General features: G+C 39.8%; 1 protein-coding gene across 3 annotated transcripts in view; it reads right to left on the bottom strand.

Annotated features, from left to right (window-relative positions):
* SLC4A1 (solute carrier family 4 member 1 (Diego blood group)) overlaps positions 1–23,379 on the bottom strand; it is a 512,400-nt gene that overhangs the window by 134,172 nt on the left and 354,849 nt on the right. For all 3 annotated transcript variants that reach the window (XM_044055258.1, XM_044055259.1, XM_044055260.1), the window contains 3 exons: positions 21,643–21,843; positions 15,161–15,309; positions 8,902–9,096 (listed from right to left, as the gene is read on the bottom strand). In XM_044055258.1, the coding sequence (XP_043911193.1) occupies positions 8,902–9,096; positions 15,161–15,309; positions 21,643–21,843 (545 nt within the window). The remainder of the gene's footprint in view (positions 1–8,901; positions 9,097–15,160; positions 15,310–21,642; positions 21,844–23,379) is intronic.

The following is a 23,379-nucleotide window of genomic DNA, read 5'->3' as shown; positions in this document are numbered from 1 at the left end:
ATATTCAACCTGCAGCTCACTCTACTACTGTAGGAAATGAGATAATAACAGGGGTACACAGCTCATATTCAACCTGCAGCTCACTCTACTGCTGTAGGATATGAGTTAATAACAGGGGTACACAGCTCATATTCAACCTGCAGCTCACTCTACTACTGTAGATAATGAAATAATAACAGGGGTACACAGCTCATATTCAACCTGCAGCTCACTCTACTGCTGTAGGATATGAGATAATAACAGGGGTACACAGCTCATATTCAACCTGCTGCTCACTCTACTGCTGTAGGATATGAGATAATAAGAGGGATCACTTAACTAACACACACAAACTCTTAAGGCAGTAAGACCAAGCTATTTTCATATGGAAATGTTCTGGTTATTAGGTACTCTATAGTTAAACACAGAAATGCTCCACTCACAAGGATGAGCAAAAACAAGTAAACAGTTAGTTGTCTCTCAGATACGAGGAAATGTAATGTAACTGAAGCCCTCAAGTCCCTTTATCACCTGTACAAGTATGACCTGTTCATTGCACACATGGGAGTGAATGACCTGAGATGCTCTACCTTGCATCATATAAAGGACATAATGGATCTGTCAGAATGTGCATCTGAAAAGAAATAAAACTAGCATTGAGCAGTATCCTACCATCACTAAGAATGATGCCACAGTACAAACTAAAGATAATTGACTTTATTTATTTGTTTGTTTCTTGTTGTTGAGTAGGAAATGTCCAATGGGGCAGAGAACTTTTTCAGCAGTGGTCCAGGGAGAAAAGCTCCAGCACATTTACATATTTAGGTTGCATATTAATGTTACATTTTCTATTAAACAGTTTCTTTTGGGAGTAATATTAAATACTGCATATAGGAAACAATGTGTCACATTTCAGTTAATTGTCAGAGAAGTTAAGTGTACAGTTATACATAAAAAGTATATATAACATTGTTTGTATAAAGTTACAGCTTTTACATCAGTTGTGCATTTTACCTCATTAGGTTTAACTACTGCTATAGTTGTAGGAGGATCCAGCTTATGTGAGCCTGGGATGTCATCGCTTTTCTGTGGATGATCTCCTCCTGTCCTCATGGCTTTGATATATATATAGATATATATATATATATATATATATATATATATATATATATATATATATATATATTGCCTAAGGCTTTTTTTAACAAGGCCAGTGTCCGCAAGTTACCCACATATCCATGTAAAATTAAAGCCATATAGAAATCGCACTGCTGGATGCTAGAAGCCTAAATAAAAAGTTCCACTTCTTACAGGCATTCCTAACCTTTAAAAATATTGCTATATGTATAAGTACTGAAGCATGGTTTCAGAACAATGAAAGTATCCCTGTAGTGCAGGATTTTAAAATCTACTACTCCTTCAGACCCAACACTGAACTGGACGTTACAGATGATGGGGATATATCTGTATTCCTAAGATACCATTTCACCTCCAGATTTGTAATGCAGGACAATGACTTTTCCATATTATTTTTACAATAAACAAAATCCAATACAAGTTAGTAGCCAAATACCGTACCCTCTCTGTGACACTGGCAGACCATGAGGCATATCTTAACGAACTGACATCCCTCGCCATAGAACCAAACCATGTTCTCTTGGGTTACTTTAACTATTCCTCCATTAACTGGAGAATATACACCACCACAAAGAAGTATGCAGAGAGATTCCTGGATTTCATGACTGACAATTCCTTAGATGAAGTACTAGAATCTGAATGAGGGTCTCAAAAATATTATACTTGATCCTCATTAATATAGCCTACCTATACCCAAAGCCCACAGTTAACAAATCACTGGTCATATATAACCATTGTGCAGTAGCAATTACTCTAGGTGTGAGACCTGAGTTTCCTCAAAACCCATCTATCTTCAGAGACTATTACAAAGCAAATCTACTCCAGCTAACTTATAACCTAATGAAATTCCAATACCCTCTTCTTCTTCTTGACTCTGCATCATATGCTGCAATATTTCACAAATTCTACAGTCACCACCAAGCCAGCACTGAGTCCTCAGCCCCCATAAACCATAAATATAGTGCCAAATTTCAGAACAAGCCCATTTGGTGGGACCCCAGTACTATATACTAAGAGGAGTGATCTACCAGCCCATAAAATTTAACACACAATCGTCTACAGGAGAGTTCAAAATAATCAACAAAGAACTTGAAATAATTAGATTCTCCAAGAGAATTGTGAATTGTCACCAATACTGCGAATAACCATAAAACCTTCATCAGCTATGTCAGGAACCTAAGAAATAATAACCAGTAATGCTCAAAGTTAATGCAAAAAAAAAATCACATATTCAACCCCTGATAATATGCCAACATTTTAGCAGACAAATTCAGCTGAAATGTTACCTCTGTCCCCCCCAAATTACTTACATTATCTTAGCATCCCTTCACCACTACCTCCAAATCATTTCCAAGCAGGTCTTAATTGCTCTCTTCCGGCTAAAACACTAGCTGCATTAGCCCTAACAATGTCCGGGTCTTGTCAGCACCAAACACTGCCCAGTTGACTCCTTATTATGTCTGTTCATTCTCAGCCTCTTCAATGGATTTGTGCCAGACGTATGGAACTCTGCTGTAGTCATAACATTCCAGAAAGCCTGACCCACAACTGACCATTATCCTACCTCAGACCTATCTGTAAGACATTTGAGTGCATCATTAGAGACCTTATAAATAAGGACATAGTCAGTCTTCAAGCCCTGGATCCAAACCAGTTTGGGTTTGTTATTATAGGAGTATAGGTCACTAGGCTAACAGCCCTACAGCCTTTTTAAGTCTAGCTGTTCATGCCCTGATTTTGCCAATTATCAATGTCCACAGGCTAGAACAACTTTGGTATATATGCCTGTGCCTTTGGGCATCTACTAACTTCCCCTGTCCATAAGGGCCACTGATGACAAGCCAGGGATGAATTTCATTTCCCATCCATTGGTCCAAATTGCTTTTAAATAGATTAGAGAAGAGCTCTGTTTTACATGAATGGGGGGACTGTCCCAGAGAAGGAGATAGTCTCTCAGACAGATAACTGTCCCTCCAACATGGTTTAAATCCTTAGCTCTGATAATTCTAGTGCTGTTTATTTGGCGAATGTGTTAACATTTTCATCAGGACTGGATGGGAAAATGCCTTGTAGGTTAGGCATAGATCACCCCTCAATAGTCTTTAGCAGACCGCATACAGGGACAGGGCTTTGAGGCAGTCTGCATAGGAAAGATTATTTACACTCTGTATTCTCTAAGTGAGGAACCTCTGTGGCCACTCCAGCTGTTGCAAATGCCTGGTCAGGTGCATGCCAAAGAGTGCATTGTACTTTATTGGTCTAATGAGGGATGAGTACAGTTGGACAATGATCTCCTTAGATCTGAATGCCATGCCTTTACTTATAAGTTGTGCCATTTAGAAGGATTTTCTAACTTATATGGACACATGGTAATCAGTGTTCATGTTACTGTAAACCTGAGTTCCCAAGTCCCGTATCACTGGGTCTACTCTGGGGGGGGGGGGTGTTATAAATGTTGCAATTTGCATGGATGGCCATCTTCCCAAAGGGTATAATTACACACTTTTTGCATTAACTTTTAGGTCATGGTTCTCGCACCATTTATTTGTCTGTGTCAGACCCTCCTGGAGTATATTTACATCTTTGGGGGATTCAGTGATTGTACCCAGCTTGCAGCCATCAGCAAATTTGGTCAGCCAAAGGCTCTCCACATTTGCATTGACTTCAGAGAAGTGTATTCCAAACAGGAGAGGTCCCAGTACTGAGTCCTGTGGGACACCACTAGTAACTGGCCTCTTAGTGGAGGTGGATTCCCGCACTTTAACTTCATTGTCCTTTCTGTGAGCCATTTGGCTATCCTTCTGGTTCCATAGGGATTTATGCCTACATTTCTAAGTTTGCCTATCATACCCAAGTGAGGTATTATGTCAGGTGTCTTTGTCAGGTCAAGGTTTGGCAGTATGTACTGTTTTGCCCCTATCCATACCTATAGTGACCTTCTCAAAAGAAGTCCACCAAGTCTGGTAGACATGGCTTGCCCTTAACAAAACCAAACTGGGATGGGTCCAGTATTTGAAGATTTCCTTTGCCTTTGTTTATCAGATCCATGATAATTCTTTCCATGGCCTTGCATATAAGACTAATTAACTTATGGGTGTATAGTTCCCTGGGTCTGTTGATGGTCCACCTTTGTATCCAGAGATGACTGTTGCACTCCTTCATTCCCTAGGGATGAAGCCTCTGTAGAAGCTGTGGTTGAATTGAGATTCTAGTTGGCCTGAAAGGTCATGTTTCAAGCTATTTAGGAGGAATCCTGGGATATTATCAGGACCCACTGATGTGGAGTTTTTAGCTTTGGAGAGTGCAGTGAGGACCTGTTCTTTGGTGATAGCCTGGGATAAATGGTAGAAGGTATTTTCTAGAGGAAACAGGGGGATAGTGGGGTGAAACTGAAGCTAAATTTATCTGCCAGCAAATCTGCTATATCCCTGGTTTGGTATGGGAAGTTCCATTTACTATTATTTCAACACATTATTGGGTGTTTCCTTTACAGCATAACTGAAAAATGCCTTATGGTTATCCTTAGCCTGGGAGGCTATTTTTGCCTCAAAATTGGCTTTGGTGGACTTGATTGATCTCCTGAGTTGCTTGCTGAGACTGACGAGGTGGTGTTTTGCCTTTTAAGCATAGCCCTTTCTAGTTTTAGACAGAATTTTCTTTCATTTGTTGTGGTACCTATTTATAATGGGGGGTCCACTAGGGGGCTTGTTTTTGGAGTTTGCGCTTAGTTTATTTCAGTTTGGGACTGATGTTATTTACTTGCATCCTGTCTATTAAATTTCGTGAATCTTGGTGACCAAATCACTAAAGCATTAAATCATTCCAGATGGCATACCTGGACTTGGTCAAACCCTTCAGTACCATTCCACTCTCAGTTATCATTGATAAGATTACCTTCTGGATAGCAAACTGACTCTATGACAAAACCCAGTCTGTTATTGCTGCAGGCACACTATCAACTAAAAGAAGAGTTAGCAGTGGCAATCCTCAGGGATTTGTCCTGGGACCACTCCTCTTCAGTGTGGACCTCTCTGAAGTTAAGGTAGGCACTTATGGCCTACAAACTTCCAAAGATCTGGGGGTGGGAGGCTGGCATAACGGTTAAGGTGTTTACCTTACAGACACAAGGTGCAGGGTTTGATTCTCACAAATGGCCCACAAGGGCAGTTAGTCTAGTACTAATCTATGAACTTCTATAAACTTCTATATCTGACAACGTTTGCAGATGTCTGCAAACTCAGAGCTGTCATAAATATCCCAGATAACCCATGTATTCTCCATCAGGGTCTAACTCATGCTAATTAATAATGTGTAGACCATGACCTCAAACTAAATGCCAAAAAATGCAGCCTTGTGTCCTTTGGTAAACCTATATTCTCACTTCCTTACATTTATTCAGAGATCTCTGCCTTACCTACAAACTTCCAAAGATCTGGTCTTATGTAATCTCCTACTTAGGAGAAAATGATGTACAGAAAAATAAGGCTTTTGACAAACACTAAAAGAAGGCAATAAGAAGTAAATTAATATTTATACAGAAGTAATAATTTAGAGAAATTGCGGTGTATTATTTACAAGCGACTGTACTAATAATTTGATTTGCATATTTATTCTTGCATAAAGCTGTGTTCACATTACAAATGTGTTTATTACTGTCAATGTCTGTGAATATTTGCTTAGTAGTCAACTTAATTTATTAACTTTTTGATATTTCTGAATGTTGGTTTAAAAATTGTTTTGCATTATTTTAAATATGGGTTTACACCTTTACTGTTTTTTTAATGCTGGTTTAATAACTGTTTTTGAATTTTTAAATATTAGTTTGATAACTGTTTCTTTTTTTCTTATTGTTAATTGTATCTATTAATTGTTCTGGGTTGTGACCAAAAAGGGTTCTTGAACTAGTTCACCTACCCAGTTAACAAATGCAGATGAATAAAAAAGAATAAACAAAGAATCACTACTGTCCCCAATATAAAAACTGCGCTAGCAATGATTTTCTGTCTAAAACATTGCCCAAGTGGTTAACAACAGCAAATGTAAATTATATAAAACTTATCCAGATTAACTTGATTACTAGTATGGAGCTGTTATCAGACAGGTTTCCAGCTATAGTTGGAGTACTTTGTACAGCAGTAATGGCCTCATAGCAAAACAAAGGCCACAGTGCTGTAAAAAGGTACAGTGAGGTGAGTAGGAGGGCATGGGGAGCAGATGGTATATTTGTGGAGTTAACAGTGTTCAGCTTTTTTTTACCTACAAAGAGAAGGTGCAACTGGATATGATACTTGCATATATGACACTAGGAAGAAAACATGATGGGATAGTACCATGATTAACAGAGGACACTGTTAACCTTTGGAACATTGGGCTATAGGTGCAGTACTGAGCAAGTGATTGAGAACCTAAGATGCCTGGGTCTACTTTAATTAAATGAAAGCGCTATCCGTCAAATATGAATCCGTCGACACATAAACAGCGAAACACGACAACGTTGAACATGCAAAACCACAAAATTTAAACATCAAAACCGCAATAGTCGGCCAACCCCACCGCTCGTAACATACTACCTACGCAAACACAACAACAAAAAACACATACATACACTAACCAAAACCCTACTGCTAACCCTAAATTAAAGCACCAAAACCCCACTTGTAACCCTACACTAAACCCCACATACACAACTATCTATGCACTACCCTTAACCCCTCCCTAACCTTAAGGTCCATAACTACCGCACACTTACCCTACAGAACTATACCCACACAAAGTAAATACTTCACACACATACACTTAACAAAACCCTACACTAAACCTTACATACATTACCTGTCTATGCACTTACCTTAACCCGCACCCTAACCCTAAGGTCCGTAACTAGCACACTTACTTCATGGAGCTATACCACAGATGGGCCAACTATGACAATTCGACATTTCCGATTTTGCTATTTAGTGCGTTTGACATTTCCGCATTTTGCTGTTTACGTGTCGACGGATTCATATTCGATGGATTGCACTTTCGTTTAATTAAAGTAGACCCAGATACCTAACCATATGGACCTTTAAGTAGACACACTTACCTCTCGCCACTCTTTTCAAGCACTTAATAGTACTCACCTCCCATATTTATGATAATTCTGGTATAAACTTCTGTCTACTCGTCCAGTCATCGAGACTAGCTTAAATGTAGACAAAGTAGCACTTGTTTAACTTGCAGTGGTAACTTAGCCCATAAACTGTGGGCAGTGATGTTACTAGGGTGGGGGAAAGAGGGTGGCTGCCCGGGGTACAAGCTATTAGGATACACAAACAGTAGGTGCCAATGAAGTGTGAGTGCAGTATCGGCATTGATTGATGATGTTGCGAGGATATTGTGGATTTATAAATTAAAGGAGATACTGCATTTATGACTTTAGACTAGAGTACTGAGGTGCTTTCTGCGAATGAAGTGAGTTTGTGAGATAGTAATGGAGGAGAGCTAGCAAAGTTTCTTGCTGACAATACGTTGAGTAGGAGACAGTCTCTGCAGCAACATAAGAAATTAATGTTGATATAAAGTAGTTTTTCACAGAAGTGATAGTTGATGATTGAAGTTAGTTACCAGAAGTGAAAATAACACCTGAAAAATATCTGAAATCTTTAAAATCAGTTTGGGATTCTGGGAGAGATGAGATGGATTTGAATGGGTTGGGGTGAGGACAGTAACTTTAGGCTAGATGCAGCAATAATGTAAACTAAATAGACCCAAACTTTCCTTCTGCCTGCTACTTTGTATAATGTCACTTTTGTAATTATGTAGTCGTATTTGTATATGGTTAACCCACTACTTTATCTTTGGTTACAAGTACAGACAGGAACTTAGTAGTCAGGTAAATATGTAGCCCACAAGAAACATGGTAGCATTCATGTCACAGCAAGGGAGTGGTGACACCTAAAAATGTATAGTCGTGGTCTTATCATCCATGATTTTATCCAGCTTGCAACCTCAACAATCCCTGTAAAGCACTTGTTGGCTTTAGTAAGGCTTTCTGTCAAAATAACACCTTTGGAATTGCATTTATCTAGGCAAACATTTCTACTCAGGCTGCATAGAGGTGACTATCTGTAGAAGGATACTGTACCACTGGCATAATGCCACACATAGTGCCACTTCTGTATTGTAAGACTACGTGGCCATAGGAAAGACCACTGAGAAAGTATACTACCGGTGCATGTCCAGACATCACCTTTATGCCCTACGCTATGCGAGGAACATAGGTGTGACGTATGGCATACCTTAAAGCAACAGTATGCTATTGTATACTGACCAGACGTCGGGCTACCGAGGCAGGGTATCCCAACCGTAAGTAATACTGCAACAGTGAAGGAAAGGACATCTACTGTTATGTTGATTATATGTGCACTTCAGAGCTAGTGAGGGCATTTGCAGAAAAAAAATTAAGAACACATTGTAAGTGATTTATGAAGGACATATTTAGAGAAAGATTAAAGAAATGCAAGTTTCTTCATTGTAAGATTAGTGTGCACTTGTAGCAGACTGGCAACAGAAATGGTGTTGTTTCAAAAATACCATTCAGAATAGATAGCCAGGAAGGTCATCTTGAATATAGTAACTGGAAATAACCACAGTACCATATGCATTGAAAGCACCTCTTTTAAGAATACCACTGATTAGTGTTGACTTATACAACTGCATACACATGACCATGAAAATGTAATTATTAAAGCTGCAACCATACATATTTTAGCTGTACCCCATCACTGACCCCATCATCCATACCGAGATCAGATTAGAAAATGTTTCGTAGATGAAGATGAATGAGATGAGGAAAGCAAAGATATCCTGGGTAAATCGTGAAATATACCGGACCAGGAAACTTCCTTCACAGGCCACTATCACAATAACAATTATGATCAGCCAAAATCCAATCCAGACGCGACCTACGATATACTCAAAGCCATTGGACTCACAGAACTGGGAAGAAAAAAGAGAAAAGTTTAGAGTAATGCAACAATGTTTTTTCTTCTTATCCAAGCTATACTCTATCTTATGCAAGGGAATTTATACTCTCAACTAAATTTTCCACAGATGCAATTTGACAACTAAATTAGTTCCGTGCGTGTGTGTGTGTGTGTGTGTGTGTGTGTGTGTGTGTGTGTGCACATACTAGTGCATACGTGTGTGCGTGTGTATAAATTGTCAACTAGATAAATACACTGAGTCACTTTATGTTAGCGTTCCACAAACAATGCATTAGAAATATAGAAAATTTTGTAAAGCAGCACCTTTCTTTTTTTGTTGAAATGCTATAAGTTTCTTTTCTCTTCTGTCTTTTTTAAAAATCTGTATGGATATCATTTTAGAAACATTTGCTTTAATGATTAATTCACCATCCACCTTCTTAATTTGCCCATGTAGCAGCTTCTTTTTTATAATATTTGTTAACCAAGCTACTTCCATAGAACTGCTTTGTTTACCTGAGGTATGACATTGGTTAATTACCCTGTAAAGCATACTCCAACAAAATGCAATTTTCTGTTTTTTTTTTTCTTCAAGGGTTCTACCGTACAGTGCTGAGTACACACGTATACTATTTTAGCACTGCATGCACGAAGACACACACACCAGTGTATACACACACACACACACACACACACACACACACACACACACACACACACACACACACACACACACACACACACACACACACACACACACACACACACACACTGGCAGACATGAGCTGCTAGCATTAAACAAAGTCCTGTCACTGTACTCGGTATCCTACAGAGTGCTAAGCGGTGACCTGCGTCTGGCTTACAAGGTGTCCTCTTCCCGATTACTGATGGATTTCCTGCACATCAGTAAGTCATATGGCATCAGAAATACACAGTCTATGGAGCTAAACCATTTCTGCAACATCAACAGAACAGTTTGGAGGAATGGGTATATCTCACAGAAGATACTGCTGCTCTGGAACTGACTCCCCATTCACATTAAACAAAGTTCATACCTGACCATATTCAAGTGCATGGATCTGTGGATGGGAAACAGAAAATTTACACCAGGACTGCCCCATGTACTATTAATGGACAAAGGCAGCTCCTTAATGTTTTAGTCCATGCATGGGTCCCCTCAAATTATATATGGAATGATCCTAGCTATCCTTATTAGGGGTAATATATCATTATTAACCATGGAATGGGTAAGGGCAATCTATAACCAAATAGTATAGGTTATTTTAGTCACAAAAAGAGACTTTCTCTATTTTACGCACCCCTGCCCCATAAATCTTTGAAGTCCATTCCCAGACATTTATCACATTCACAGAAGATATGATATCATTTTCACAGAAGATATGATATCATTAGAGTACTGTTGTGGTATTTGTTTAACTGTAATTGTGGTACCACTTTATTATTATTACAGTGTAGTGGTTCTGAGGTTGTATTATTTCTGTATTACACATGCAGTGCTGTTATTCACCCATTACACTTTAACCATACATTAAAATATGCTGCTTTTACATCTTATACAATAGTTTGAGTACTTCTGCACTGGTATCAAAATTACACTGCCACACCCGATGTTAAACTGCCTTTTCATCTGATTCTTGAGATTCTTACAACATTCTGGTGAGAACCGACATAAACAACACAGTCATGTGGTTTATGTCATCATTATGCCAAGCAGATGGTATAACACCTGGGCTGAGTAAGTGCTGGTAAAGTAGGTAGGACCTTTAAGATAACCTTTCAAAGGCCTGTAATAATCACAGAAGGTCCTCCACCATATCTGTGTGTTAGTCATTGATGACTGGTATTTAGGAAGAGAGTGGGTCCTTCAGAGGTCATCTGTACATAACTGAGTGGGGCATCACCCAGATCGACACGAAAACTAAATTTTCTTATACAGCTTTTGTTTCCATTCTCTATCAGCCCATTCATTCTCCTAGACCACCAGTAAGCAATGATACTAAAAGAATGAGGCAAAACAACTGGGAATTCTAGGTGTCATCTACCAGAGATGGACAGGTGTTTTTGGATGCTCTTATTACCCACTCTATTGACTGTAAAGCATAGGGCAACAGCTACTGTGCTCAGCTGTTGTGAGTGCATGCGTTTGCTTACCCTTAATCTTCAGCTAGAGTACTGTGTGCATCTAGGTCGGCCCCCACATGAGTCCCTAAAACAGGAAATGTACTTTTGGAACTTCATTTAGATGGTGCTTATGTAGCAGAAATGGATCTTTGTGTGTTGTTCTAATGACTTTTCTTGCATTGTTTACTGCTTGTTTTTCAAGTATATAGCAAAACTGTGCCAGCACTCTCCCAGGGTGGACGAATCAAAGTTGGCTACTTACTCCCAACCCTCACTGGCTACTTCCTTCAGCTTCAAGGTCAGTAGTTAAACCAGACTATCTGGGACATAGTCAAGACCAAAGCCTCCACGCTGCAGAGCTGAAATGGCAAGATGAATGTTAAATTATGCTACCAAACTCTGGGTAAGTACAAATGTGGGAAGGATGCCGACCATCTGCTGTACTTCAGTGCAAGCTCGTGTTTTTCAAAGAGCCTTTTCCCTCACTACCCTAATGAGATTTAATGCATAGTGAGACTCAGCAACCTATCCCTGGCCAAGGTCACTGGAATCCATCATGTGGAATTGTGCTATCTCACATTAGTTCTGCATGCCCCTCAACCATCCATCCATAAAGAAGGTACACATCTTTTTTGCAGGAAATAAATAGGTGTTGCCTTTTGCCAAAGTAGCTACTCATCTATTTTCTGGCAGAATATAAATGTTAGTGCTTTGCATCTACATCATGAAAATTTGAGTTTAGTCATCAAGGATGAGGGAAAAAAAAGAGTTCTGAACAAGAGGGACTGTAAATGATGGGTACAAATCCTGCAATCACATCTAGCTTTCAGAGGAAGAAACAAGGAATGCTGTCCAGCTACAGAAAGGTAGACCACTAGAAAGAGAGCACATCAAATATAATGTCCAAAATATCAGTACACAGTGAGAGCACCAAATAAAAGTTGTGTAAATATTTTTGTAGTGCAAAAAAGACTAAAGAACACAAAACAGCTTCTGTTTTCTTAAGCTAAAATAAATTACTGTCCCAAGAAACCAGTAAAAGTGGGCAAAAGTCACCATGGGAAAGTATAAGTTAAATATTTACTGACAATGTAGAAGTACCTCATTGTCATGAGCTGGAAAATGCAGGCCACCTTTCATGCAGAACAGGAATAGGTAATCTACATATAGCTGTGTGAAATGTAAAACTACTTTTCAGGCACAGAAACAATAAGTCCCCACTCAATCTGTTTTGAGGAGGGCAGCCTCTCATTTGTTGCAGTGACATAACAGGAGTATGTATACTTAGGTGGATGCGGGTGTCATGCCTGCTGACAAAAATAAGTATAGCAGAAGCTCTCTTTCTATGAAACTAAGAGCTATTCTTACTGGAAATGCAGGCAAATGAGGCTGCTTCTAAAAGCAGGTAACAGATGGCAAGATGGATTAAAAAATAAAATGATATGAGTATTAATCTCTAAATGCATATTTGTGCACCATAAAATGTACCATTAGTGGTGTTAGGTATCTGGGGTAGGGCACAGACACTAGAGTGATTGTCCGGGATTGTCCAGGATAGGGCACAGACACTAAAGTGATTGTCTGGGGTTGGGCACAGATGCTAGAGTGATTGTCTGGGCTAGAGCACAGACACCAGAGTGATTGCCCAGGATAGGGCAAAGACACTGGAGTGATTGTCTGGGGTAGGTCACAGACATTAGAGTCATTGTCCAGGGTAGGGCACAGACACTAGAGTGATTGTCCAGGGTAGGGTACAGACACTAGAGTCATTGTCCGGGGTAGGGCAGAGACACTAGAGTGATTGTCTGGGGTAGGGCACAGACACTAGAGTGATTGTCTGGGATAGGGCACAGACAATAAAGTGATTGCCTGGGGTAGGGCACAGACACTAGAGTGATTTCCAGGATAGGGCACAGAAACTAGAGTGATTGTCCGGGATAGGGCACAGACACTAGAGTGATTGTCTGGGGTAGGGCACAGACACTAGAGTGATTGCCCGGGGTAGGGCACAGACACTATAGTGATTGTCCAGGGTAGGGCACAGACACTAGAGTGATTGTTTGGGGTAGGGCACAGACACTAGAGTGATTGTCTGGGGTAGGGCACAGACACTAGAGTGATTGTCTGGGATAGGGCACAGACACTAGAGTGATTGCCCGGGGTAGGGCACAGACACTAGAGTGATTGTCTGGGGTAAGGCACAGACACTAGAGTGATTGCAGGAATAAGTGCTACAAAAGTAGCTTACTGGAAAGTAATAACCCAGAGCGAATGTCATTGTTACATTCTCACTACTATTGCAGGTGGCATTTTCAGTATGCTAACATACCTCTCAGCTATCCCTAACTTTATGGACAGTTCCTGATTTTGCCTCATATTTTTGCTCAGTCACTCATAATTTATTTCTGTTTTACGGTTAAATCACTAAGCATTGCAGTCAGTCAATAATGCTAGACATTATAGTTACATAAATCCATGGTCATACAAAGCTTGTTCTATTAAACTTTTAAAGTGAATTAGAGTAACATCTAAAACAGTCCTGATTTTGGGCATTTCTCCCCCCATTATTTTTTGTCTTTGTTCTCGATTCTTGAGCAAACACACACACACACACACACACACACACACACACACACACACACACACACACACACACACACACACACACACACTGTAGAGGTTTTGATGCCTTTGAGTTGCAGGTTCTAAAATAATGCAATTCATTATAATTAACTGAATTTTCCAGAAATATTTTGATTAAGTTTCATGTGTAGTCATAATGGAGACTATGCTGTCACTATTTAGTGCCTCTATGAATGTACAGAATGAAAGCAATGCCCAAAATAAGATATTAAAGTAGTGCATGACTGCATGAACAACAAACAATAATAAACAATAATAATGCAATATTTTCTTTGTTCTCAGGCCATTGTCAGACCTCTTCAGATCCTTTGGACCCTTTCATTTCCCATACCAGTAGGCAGTGCTGTCTCAACATGCCTCATTGCCATATGGGTCTCACTTCTCCAGAGGACGGTGTCCTCCAGATATGTGTAGCTGGGTGCTGGTTTGTAAATGGCAGGTACATGGGCTGGCAGCAGAAGTGAGATGTCCAATGCAGCCCACTTTGCCACCAGTGGCATGTGCATTTGCATTCATTTCAGTGCCTGGTATATGTAGATAGATAGATAGATAGATAGATAGATAGATAGATAGATAGATAGATAAATGGATAGATAGGTATAGAAATATGCGTCCACCAGGATCCATGTACATACCTCATTCTTTGCTACAGATATTTCAGAGGAATTCCCCTGACCTCTAGCAGGGGTTTTCCTTAAGCACATCATTCCATGTCCTCTCCTGAAAGCAGAGAGCAAGCCATTGGTTACTCAGCCTGCTCTCTGTGACTCACATGCCAGTTCTGAGATGCTAGCTGGACTCATATCATAGAAAGGGAAAAATGCAGTGTTTCCTTACCACTGGACAAGCTCAGAAGGAATGCTTTTTATGTTGTATAAGTTATCTGACTGAACATGCCAAAGTCCATGAGAGTCATTTTTTAATATCACTCATACAATCTAGAATTCAGAATAACAAAACAAAACAAAATCAGTAGCTCCAGGGAGTATGGACTCCAGACCCTGACCTGACCACCTAATCACCTGAAGATCCCCATCTAGGAATGCCAACACTTTGTACTCTAGGTACAAGAGCTATTGAATATCAAGCTGGTAGTTAGGTGGACATCAGCAGAAGATTAAATACAAAAGTATGTAGAGGATAATAAATTCTGATTTCTTAGTCATATTTATCCTAATGAATATAAATACCACCTTGATTCTTCCAGGAGAAGTAGGCACAGGATGGATCACTTTTGGGATCTACTCTGACAGCAAAATAAATAAATAAAAAGTGCATTAAACAGTTCATACTAGAAAAAATGCTTCTTCGAAGACCAAAAGAGGACCTGAAAACCCAATCACTAAGAGAGGTTGGGCGCCTAAAATACTGAATAAAACTCCTATTCCTGCTGTTGATATGAGAAGCTCCGAAACACCCATCATGCTTTCTGTCTTCTGGGCTGCAAGGAGTAAAGACAACAGATTAGGTTATGAAAATATATTACTAAACTGCATGCTGCATAAAAAGAACAAAAAGTGAGCACAGGGTTATTTTAATTTGAATATTTAAATGAGCACTCTAATACCACATACAGACTTTTGCAGCTTTAGTATGACACCTGCAAATAATAGGCTGCTGTGACTACATTAACTATAACATCGATGCGTAGCTAATTTCATTAATCAAGACAGCTAACTGATCCCTAGTTCAGGAGTTACCCTGATGAGATTAAAAGCAAGCTATTAAAACATTGTACCCAAAAGCCTTATTTATTATGCTTCAATACCTATCATTAGTGTTGTTTATATTAAGCTTTAGATGCACTGACTCACTGTAGGTACTTGATGTCATAGAACATAGGCCATTTATGAGCTGGACAATATTCAGAAACTGTGAGTGCAGTTAAGTCACTGGAGTACATGCTGGGAGAGCAGTTAGCAACCACCTTGGGCTGGAAAATACAGTTAAGTCAAACATTTACAGTTTCACTCACAAATATGCAAATCTGAACACAATGTGAAAAAACACTTTTATCAATTTAGTGCATAATCCTTTTTCATGGCTTGGACTGTGGCTGTGAAGATATAAAGCTCAGGGCTTGTATTTGTGGTTAAACTTACATTTTTCACAATAATGTCTTTCCTCAACAAAAGTTTTACCTTCATCTAATTTGCAGAGAACTGTACCTCTTTGGGTATGTAAATTCTGCCTGAACTATCCAGGGTAAGCATGTGCTACTTTTTGCACTGAAGAGATGCATATTTCTTGGTCTTCACACAGTAAAACAATCAAGAAGAAAGATGCCAATGTACCGGGAGCCAGTGACATATTCCAGCGCAAGCCAGTAATCAGAAAATGTAACACCGCTATAGAAAGGGATAGGAATATATGGAGAAAGGAGGGCAAAGAGAAATGTTTAAGAGAGACATTCAGGCTAGGCGGCCTAGAGGAGGGGGAGATGCAGTGGTGATTGAATTCATAAAAGGATACAGTGTAGCAAAGACAGAGATGCGCACTGAGATAAGCTGAGAAGAATCTGGAATAGTCTGGGGATATCAGGCTATAGCGAAATGGCAGTATAGCTCACATAAAGGATTAACATGAGGAAAAATGGGATGGTATGCAGATATGAGAGTAGTTGCATAAAGCTAAAAAGACATACAGTAGGATCCAGGGAAATGTATGGATAAAGGACATTGGGTGGATGGTGGAGTAGCAGGGCATGCATTAATTAACATAGGGGTAGAAGGATAAAGAGACACAGCCATAGTGATGAGATCACAGGCATATGTGGATATAGCAAGGGACTATAGGGGTAACTGGGACAAATGATAAAATGCGGTGTGGCAGAAATGTAAAAGAATATACAAAGGTTTGGAATTGGAGTGGGGTATAGAAAACTGTCAGAAGGATGGTGAAAAGAATAGCATATAGTGCTACAGTGGTGGAGATCAATGGGCTTATGGCTAGGAAGATCATAGAAGAAGACAGATATGGGTAGGTGCTTAAGAAGAAATGTAGAGAAATTGAAATATATAGTCTACAGGAATGCAAGGCAGAAATTAGAGACACTAATGATCAGCATACAAGATCACAAAATAATTAACATTGATAAATATATATATTTGTATCTATATATATATATATATATATATATATATATATATATATATCATCATCATCTTCTTTTGGCTATTCCTGTTAGGGGTCACCACAGCAGATCACCTGTTTCCATTTCTTCCTGTCCTCTGCATCTTGCTCTGTCACACCAACCACCTACATGTCCTCTCTCACCACATCCATAAACCTTATCTTAGGCCTTCCTCTTTTCCTGTTACCTGGTAGCTTCATCCTTAGCATCTTTTTCCCAATATACTCAGCATCCTTCCTCAGCACATGTCCAAACCAAAGTAATTGTGCCTATCTGGCTTTGTCTCCAAACCTTCCAACCTGGGCTGACCCTCTAATATACTTATTCCTAATCCTGTCCACCCTCATCACACCCAGTGCAAATCTTAACATCTTTAATTCTGCCACATCCAGCTCAAACTCCTGCCTTGTTGTCAATGCCACTGTCTCTAACCCATATAACATAGCTGGTCTCACTACCCTCTTGTAGACCTTCCCTTTCACTCTTACAGGTACTCGTCTGCCACAAATCACTCCTGACACTCTTCTCCACCCACTCCATCCTGCCTGTACTCTCTTCTTTACCTCTCTTCCACACTCACCGTTACTCTGAACTATTGACCCCAAGTATTTAAACTCATCCACCTTCACCACCTCTACTCCTTGCATCCTCACCATTCCTCTATCCTCCCTCTCATTCACACACATATATGCTGTCTTAGTCCTGCTGACCTTCATTCCTCTTCTCTCTAGAGCATATCTCCATCTCTCCAGTGTCTCTTCCACCTGTTCCCTACTCTCACTACAGATCACAATGTCATCTGCAAACATCATAGTCCACGGGGACTCCTGTCTGATCTCGTCTGTCAACCTGTCCATCACCATTGCAAATAAGAAAGGGCTCAGAGCTGATCCTTGATGTAACCCAACCTCCACCTTAAATGCATCCGTCACTCCCACCGCAGACCTCACCGCTGTCACACTACCCTCGTACATATCCTGAACCACTCTTACATACTTTTCTGATACTCCTGACTTCCTCATACAATACCACAACTCCTCTCTAGGCACCCTGTCATATGCTTTTTCTATGTCTACAAAAACACAATGCAACTCCTTCCGACATTCTCTGTACTTCTCCATCAACACTCTCAGAGCAAAGATTGCATCTGTAGTGCTCTTTCCTGGCATGAAACCATACTGCTGATCACTAATCATCATGTCCCTTCTTAACCTTGCTTCCACTACTCTTTCACATAATTTCATGCTGTGACTGATCAGTTTTATCCCTCTGTAGTTACTACAGCTCTGCACATCACCCTTATTCTTAAAAATCGGTACCAAAACACTTTTTCTCCATTCCTCAGGCATCCTCTCACTTTCCAAGATTTCATTAAACAGTCTGGTTAAAAACTCCACTGCCATTTCATCTAAACACCTCCATGCTTCCACAGGTATGTCATCTGGGCCAACAGCCTTTCCATTCTTCATTCTCTTCATAGCGATCCTTACTTCCTCCTTGCTAATCCATTGTACTTCATGATTTACTATCCCTACATCATCCAACCTTCTCTCCCTCTCATTCTCTTCATTCGTCAACCCATCAAAGTACTCTTTCCATCTCCTCAACACACTCTCCTCACTTGTGAGTATGTTTCCCTCATTATCCTTTATCACCTTTACCTGCTGCACATCTTTTCTAGCTCAGTCCTGCTGTCTAGCCAATCGGTACAGGTCCTTTTCTCCCTCCTTAGTGTCCAACCTTTCATACAACTCTTCATATGCCTTATCCTTAGCCTTCGCCACCTCTCTCTTTGCCATTCACCTCATCTCCTTATACTCCTGTCTACTTTCTTCATATCTCTGACAATCCCACTTCTTCTTTGCCAACCTCTTTCTCTGTTTACTCTGCTGTACTTCCTCATTCCACCACCATGTCTCCTTGTCGTCCTTCCTCTGTCCAGATGTGATACCAAGCACCTTTCTAGCCGTCTCCCTTACTAGCTCTGCTGTAGTTACCCAGCTATTTGGTAACTCTTCACTGCCACCCAGTGCCTGCCTTAACTCATCCCTGAACTCCACCTCACAATTACCCTTTTTCAATTTCCACCACTTGATCCTTGGTGCTGCCCTCACACTCCTCCTCCTCTTCTTGATAACCAACGTCATCCTACAAACCACTATCCTATGCTGCCTAACGACACTTTCTCCGGTCACCACTTTACAGTCTCCAATCTCCTTCAGACTGGCCTTCTACATAAGATATAATCCACCTGTGTGCATCTTCCTCCACTCTTGTATGTCACCCTATGCTCCTCCCTCTTGTTAAAATATGTATCTTTTCACAAAACCCACTACCATCTGACCTTCTGCATTCCTTTGTTTAACACCATACCTACCCATCACTTCCTCATCCCCTCTGTTCCCTTCACCAACATGCCCATTGAAATCTGCTCCAATCACCGCTCTCTCACCCTTGGGTACAGTCATCACCACTTCATCCAATTCACTCCAAAATTTTTCTTTCTCATCCATTACACACCTGTATCTATCTTTATATATATATCTCAGACTTGGATTTTCGTATCTGAGAGAATTCCCTTTATTCCAAAAAACAGTGATCTTGGAGTTAGTATATATAAGTTGCAGAGTATGACTGGCACACCCCTTTAGCCAGGGATTATGAGGTAAGCAGAGTTCCCCCTGCAAAAATGCTTTATAAGTTTTAGAGTGAGTTTTTACTGTTTCAGTGGAAAAATACTATTTTTACTGTGGATCACTATTGTGTTAAATATGTGTTATTGACCAGGTGCATTGTAGTAAGGAAGACAAAGACATAAAGGAAATGGCACTTATTAAATGAATATAACATAGAAAAATGTTGGAATTGAGAGTACGTTAAATGTTATAGACATGCGTGTCAACAATAAAGTAAGAAAGAATTTGATTGGTTTACATTAGCCACTCTGGTCATACGTTGTAGAAGAAATAATAAAGCATGGATATGGAAACAATGGAAACATTTAGCATACATAGCTTAGGAAGTATGTCGGAACATCACCTTGGTATAAGTAAAGGCGTAGGTGACTATAGATAGTTCTAAATACAAAGGGACCTCGATACTTACACTTTTGGGGTCTATTATGGAATTATTACTATGAAAGTACAAATGACACAGAATTACAGAGAACATGAAAATATGATGTGAAGAGGTGTATTGTTGAATAGGAATAAGGGAGGCACAGTGCATGGGAAATTAATTATGACTGTACTGCATACCTCTCAACCTCTTAGCAAAACAAATCAGGACAAAGCTTAAAATAATGTGGGAACAAGGGCCCAAAAATAGGGACAGATTTTAAATATTGCTCTCAAAAACTTAGAAAATTGATAGCTTAACAGGATTTGTATTAGCATGCATTTTCTGAAGGATGTGAAGTCAGAAACTCACATGTATGTCATTATTTAGTGACTTCAGTACTCAGTGATTTAACAGAAAACAACAAATTTTATGAGCAACAGTCCAAAAGTGTGAGACAAAAATTGAGAGGTATGCTCCACAGTAATGGGAATGGAACTGCAAAGAGGTACAGAGAGAGAGAGAGAGAGAGAGAGAGAGAGAGAGATAGAGAGAGATGAGCGTATGAGAAATTGCACCCATGGCCACCATTCACACAGAAAGATGGAGTCAAAAGGTGAGGCTGCTGAATGGACATAGTCTGGGATAATAAAGGGTCTGTATGAAGGCAGGAGTAATTTTTTTTGCATGAGGGCATAATAACATATGGTGAGAAATATGAGATAGGCAAGAAGAGAGATCTTAATGGTGAAGCATATAGCAGGTGAAAATAGCAATACTAGTGACTTATGAACTGGAGGGCCTATAGTGAGAAAGACCTGCATCATGTGGACATGAAACTAAAGACAACAGAGGAATGATATCCTAGGGGATATGGCATAAAATGAAATTAATGTCGTGGTAAAGACACTAAACAGGGAAGTCATGGGCTAAGAGGGAAAGCAACAATGGGCATATTGATCATTAGAGTTAAGGATACAGATCATCAGGGCAGAGGGTTATGGGAAGTAAACTGGTCAAGGGAAAGGATAGGGGGACCATAGTTAGGGCCTAAGGCACAGAGCATCTAGATATAAAGGCCCAGTTAACCATTGTGGCAGGTGATTTAAAATTTGTAGCACACTTACCTTAAATATCTAAGTACCTGGAATATCAACAGTAAAGAAGAAAACGTTTTCTACATTTAAGCAATAGTTTTACAACAGCCATATGCAATTTAGTTTGTAATTCTTCCCAAGAATCAATTGAGCACAAGAGACAAACTTATTAAAACTTCGTAAGTCAGAGAGCGTCTGCTGACAGAGCAGTAAAGTGCCTGGGAATGCATGACCAGATATGAATTCCATTCCACTTCTAAAATTAACTTTATGAAATTTTTTCAAGTGCTTTAAGTTCCTTTAGAATACGTGTAATAGTATTTTACCACATTTTCTAAGGGTTTAAGGACACTTGGTATTAAGCTTATTACTCTGGATGCTACTTCTGCTATGTTACAGCACTACCCCTTTCAGTCACACCTTATTCAGTATTAGAGAACATTTAGTTTGTTACATGGTATGTTATAGTATTAGAAATGATACATACCAAGCAAACCTCCAAAAGTAATGGCTGGAGAAAGGGCAGCAAAGTAAATAAAGATGATAGCAGCTAAACATTGTGGATTGAATGCATCTTTGATATCACTTAGGTATTTAGGATAACGGCGTTTGATGTCTCTGACCAGGCCACCAAAGGGTCTTCTTGTTCTTTTAAGAGGGTCATCTTCTTCAAGCTTTTGTTTCAGGTCTGCCAACAAATAAGAGAGAGAGAAAAAGAAAAATACATTTAAAAGACACGTAGTTAGGCGAAACAATTCCTCAATTCCTTTTAGCTGTACTAAATACTGTAGTTTAGCAAACCTGAAAAAAATGCTCAGATCTTATCATTACAGTAGAAAGTCGATTACCTGAACTAATTGGGACCTAGAGTAGTTCAGATAATCAAACTTTTCAGATAATCAAACATACCTTGAACCAGATAAAAAACTTCTAAAATCTTGTTTGTTCTGCATACAGGGAATACACTTTTCAACCATTTAGTGATTCCAGTGGACAATAAAGAATATTTTTTCACACATGAGCAGGCTACAAGCTAAAAAACATGCACAAGTGAATACATATAACGTTTACATACTCAGACTTTATGACTTTTCCTAACCGAAAACTTTGGGAGGCTATGTTAGGATAATTGACATTTTGGATAAGTGAATCTCTACTGTAGTCTGAATCATCTGTATTCAGCTAGACTGGGAAGAAGTTCACTTCAAATTCTCATGTAAAACTTAGAAGAGATATAACATATTACTGTCTCCAAGCATTAGCTCTCCAGTAGTTGCAAATATCACTGTACCATAGAGGCACAAAGTACACCAAATTTGTATGTGTGTGTGTGTGTGTGTGTGTGTGTGTGTGTGTGTGTGTGTGTGTGTGTGTGTGTGTGTGTGTGTGTGTGTGTGTGTGTGTGTGTGTGTGTGTGTGTGTGTGTGTACATGGGCATGTGTGTGTATGTGTGTCTGTAGATAGCCTACAGCTGCAGAAGATTAGCTGCCTATGCGGCAGACATACAGTTTGTGAATAGATCTTCAGTAAGGAAAGGTTGCACTGTATACCTTTGGGACAGCTCTCCTGTTTGAGATTGTGAGGGAAAAGTTGAGAGTTTCTTTCCCCATAAAGAATCCATAGTTGGATATTGCAGCCCACAGCAACAACTGGTCTGCTGTACAAGTCCACCATAACTAATATAGGGTTCACACAAATGAAGTGATGCACACCAGCATACAGTATGGAGTGGGGACATCACAGATTGAATATATGTTGAAGAACATATTTGTATAGACCCAATCAGCTGACACCTGACCTAAACTTGGTCTGAAAGGAACTCTGAATTGTGGGGTAATAGAACCTTACTTCCTGCGGCCCAAATATGGAATGCCCATGTGGATGTCAATGAGCTGGAGGGTAACAGGTGGCTTGTGGACAGGAGGATGGTTACTGCGGATCCTGAAACTGCTGCATCCATATAAATTGGAAAAATAAATAGAAAAGAAAAACAGTTCCTGTGGGCTTGTGTGGTGCTTCTTAGATGAACTTTGGAAGAGCTGCACAGGAAGCGTGAAAACAGTGGCAGAGACACTGTGAGGTGGTCAAGATATAGGGCAGTTGTGTGGTCCAGGAACCTGGGTGGCAGATGATGTGTGCTTTGCAGGAGAATGACGGTGCTTCATGGGATGGCATGGAAACTAGAGATGTTATTAAATGACTAATCAGGTGAGAAAGGGTATAG

This window comes from Protopterus annectens, chromosome 13.part0, assembly GCF_019279795.1.
Source record: "Protopterus annectens isolate FY-2018-M chromosome 13.part0, PAN1.0, whole genome shotgun sequence".
NCBI lineage: Eukaryota > Metazoa > Chordata > Ceratodontiformes > Protopteridae > Protopterus > Protopterus annectens.
Note: the sequence above shows the minus strand (reverse complement) of the source record. Positions and strands in the feature narration are given on the sequence as shown.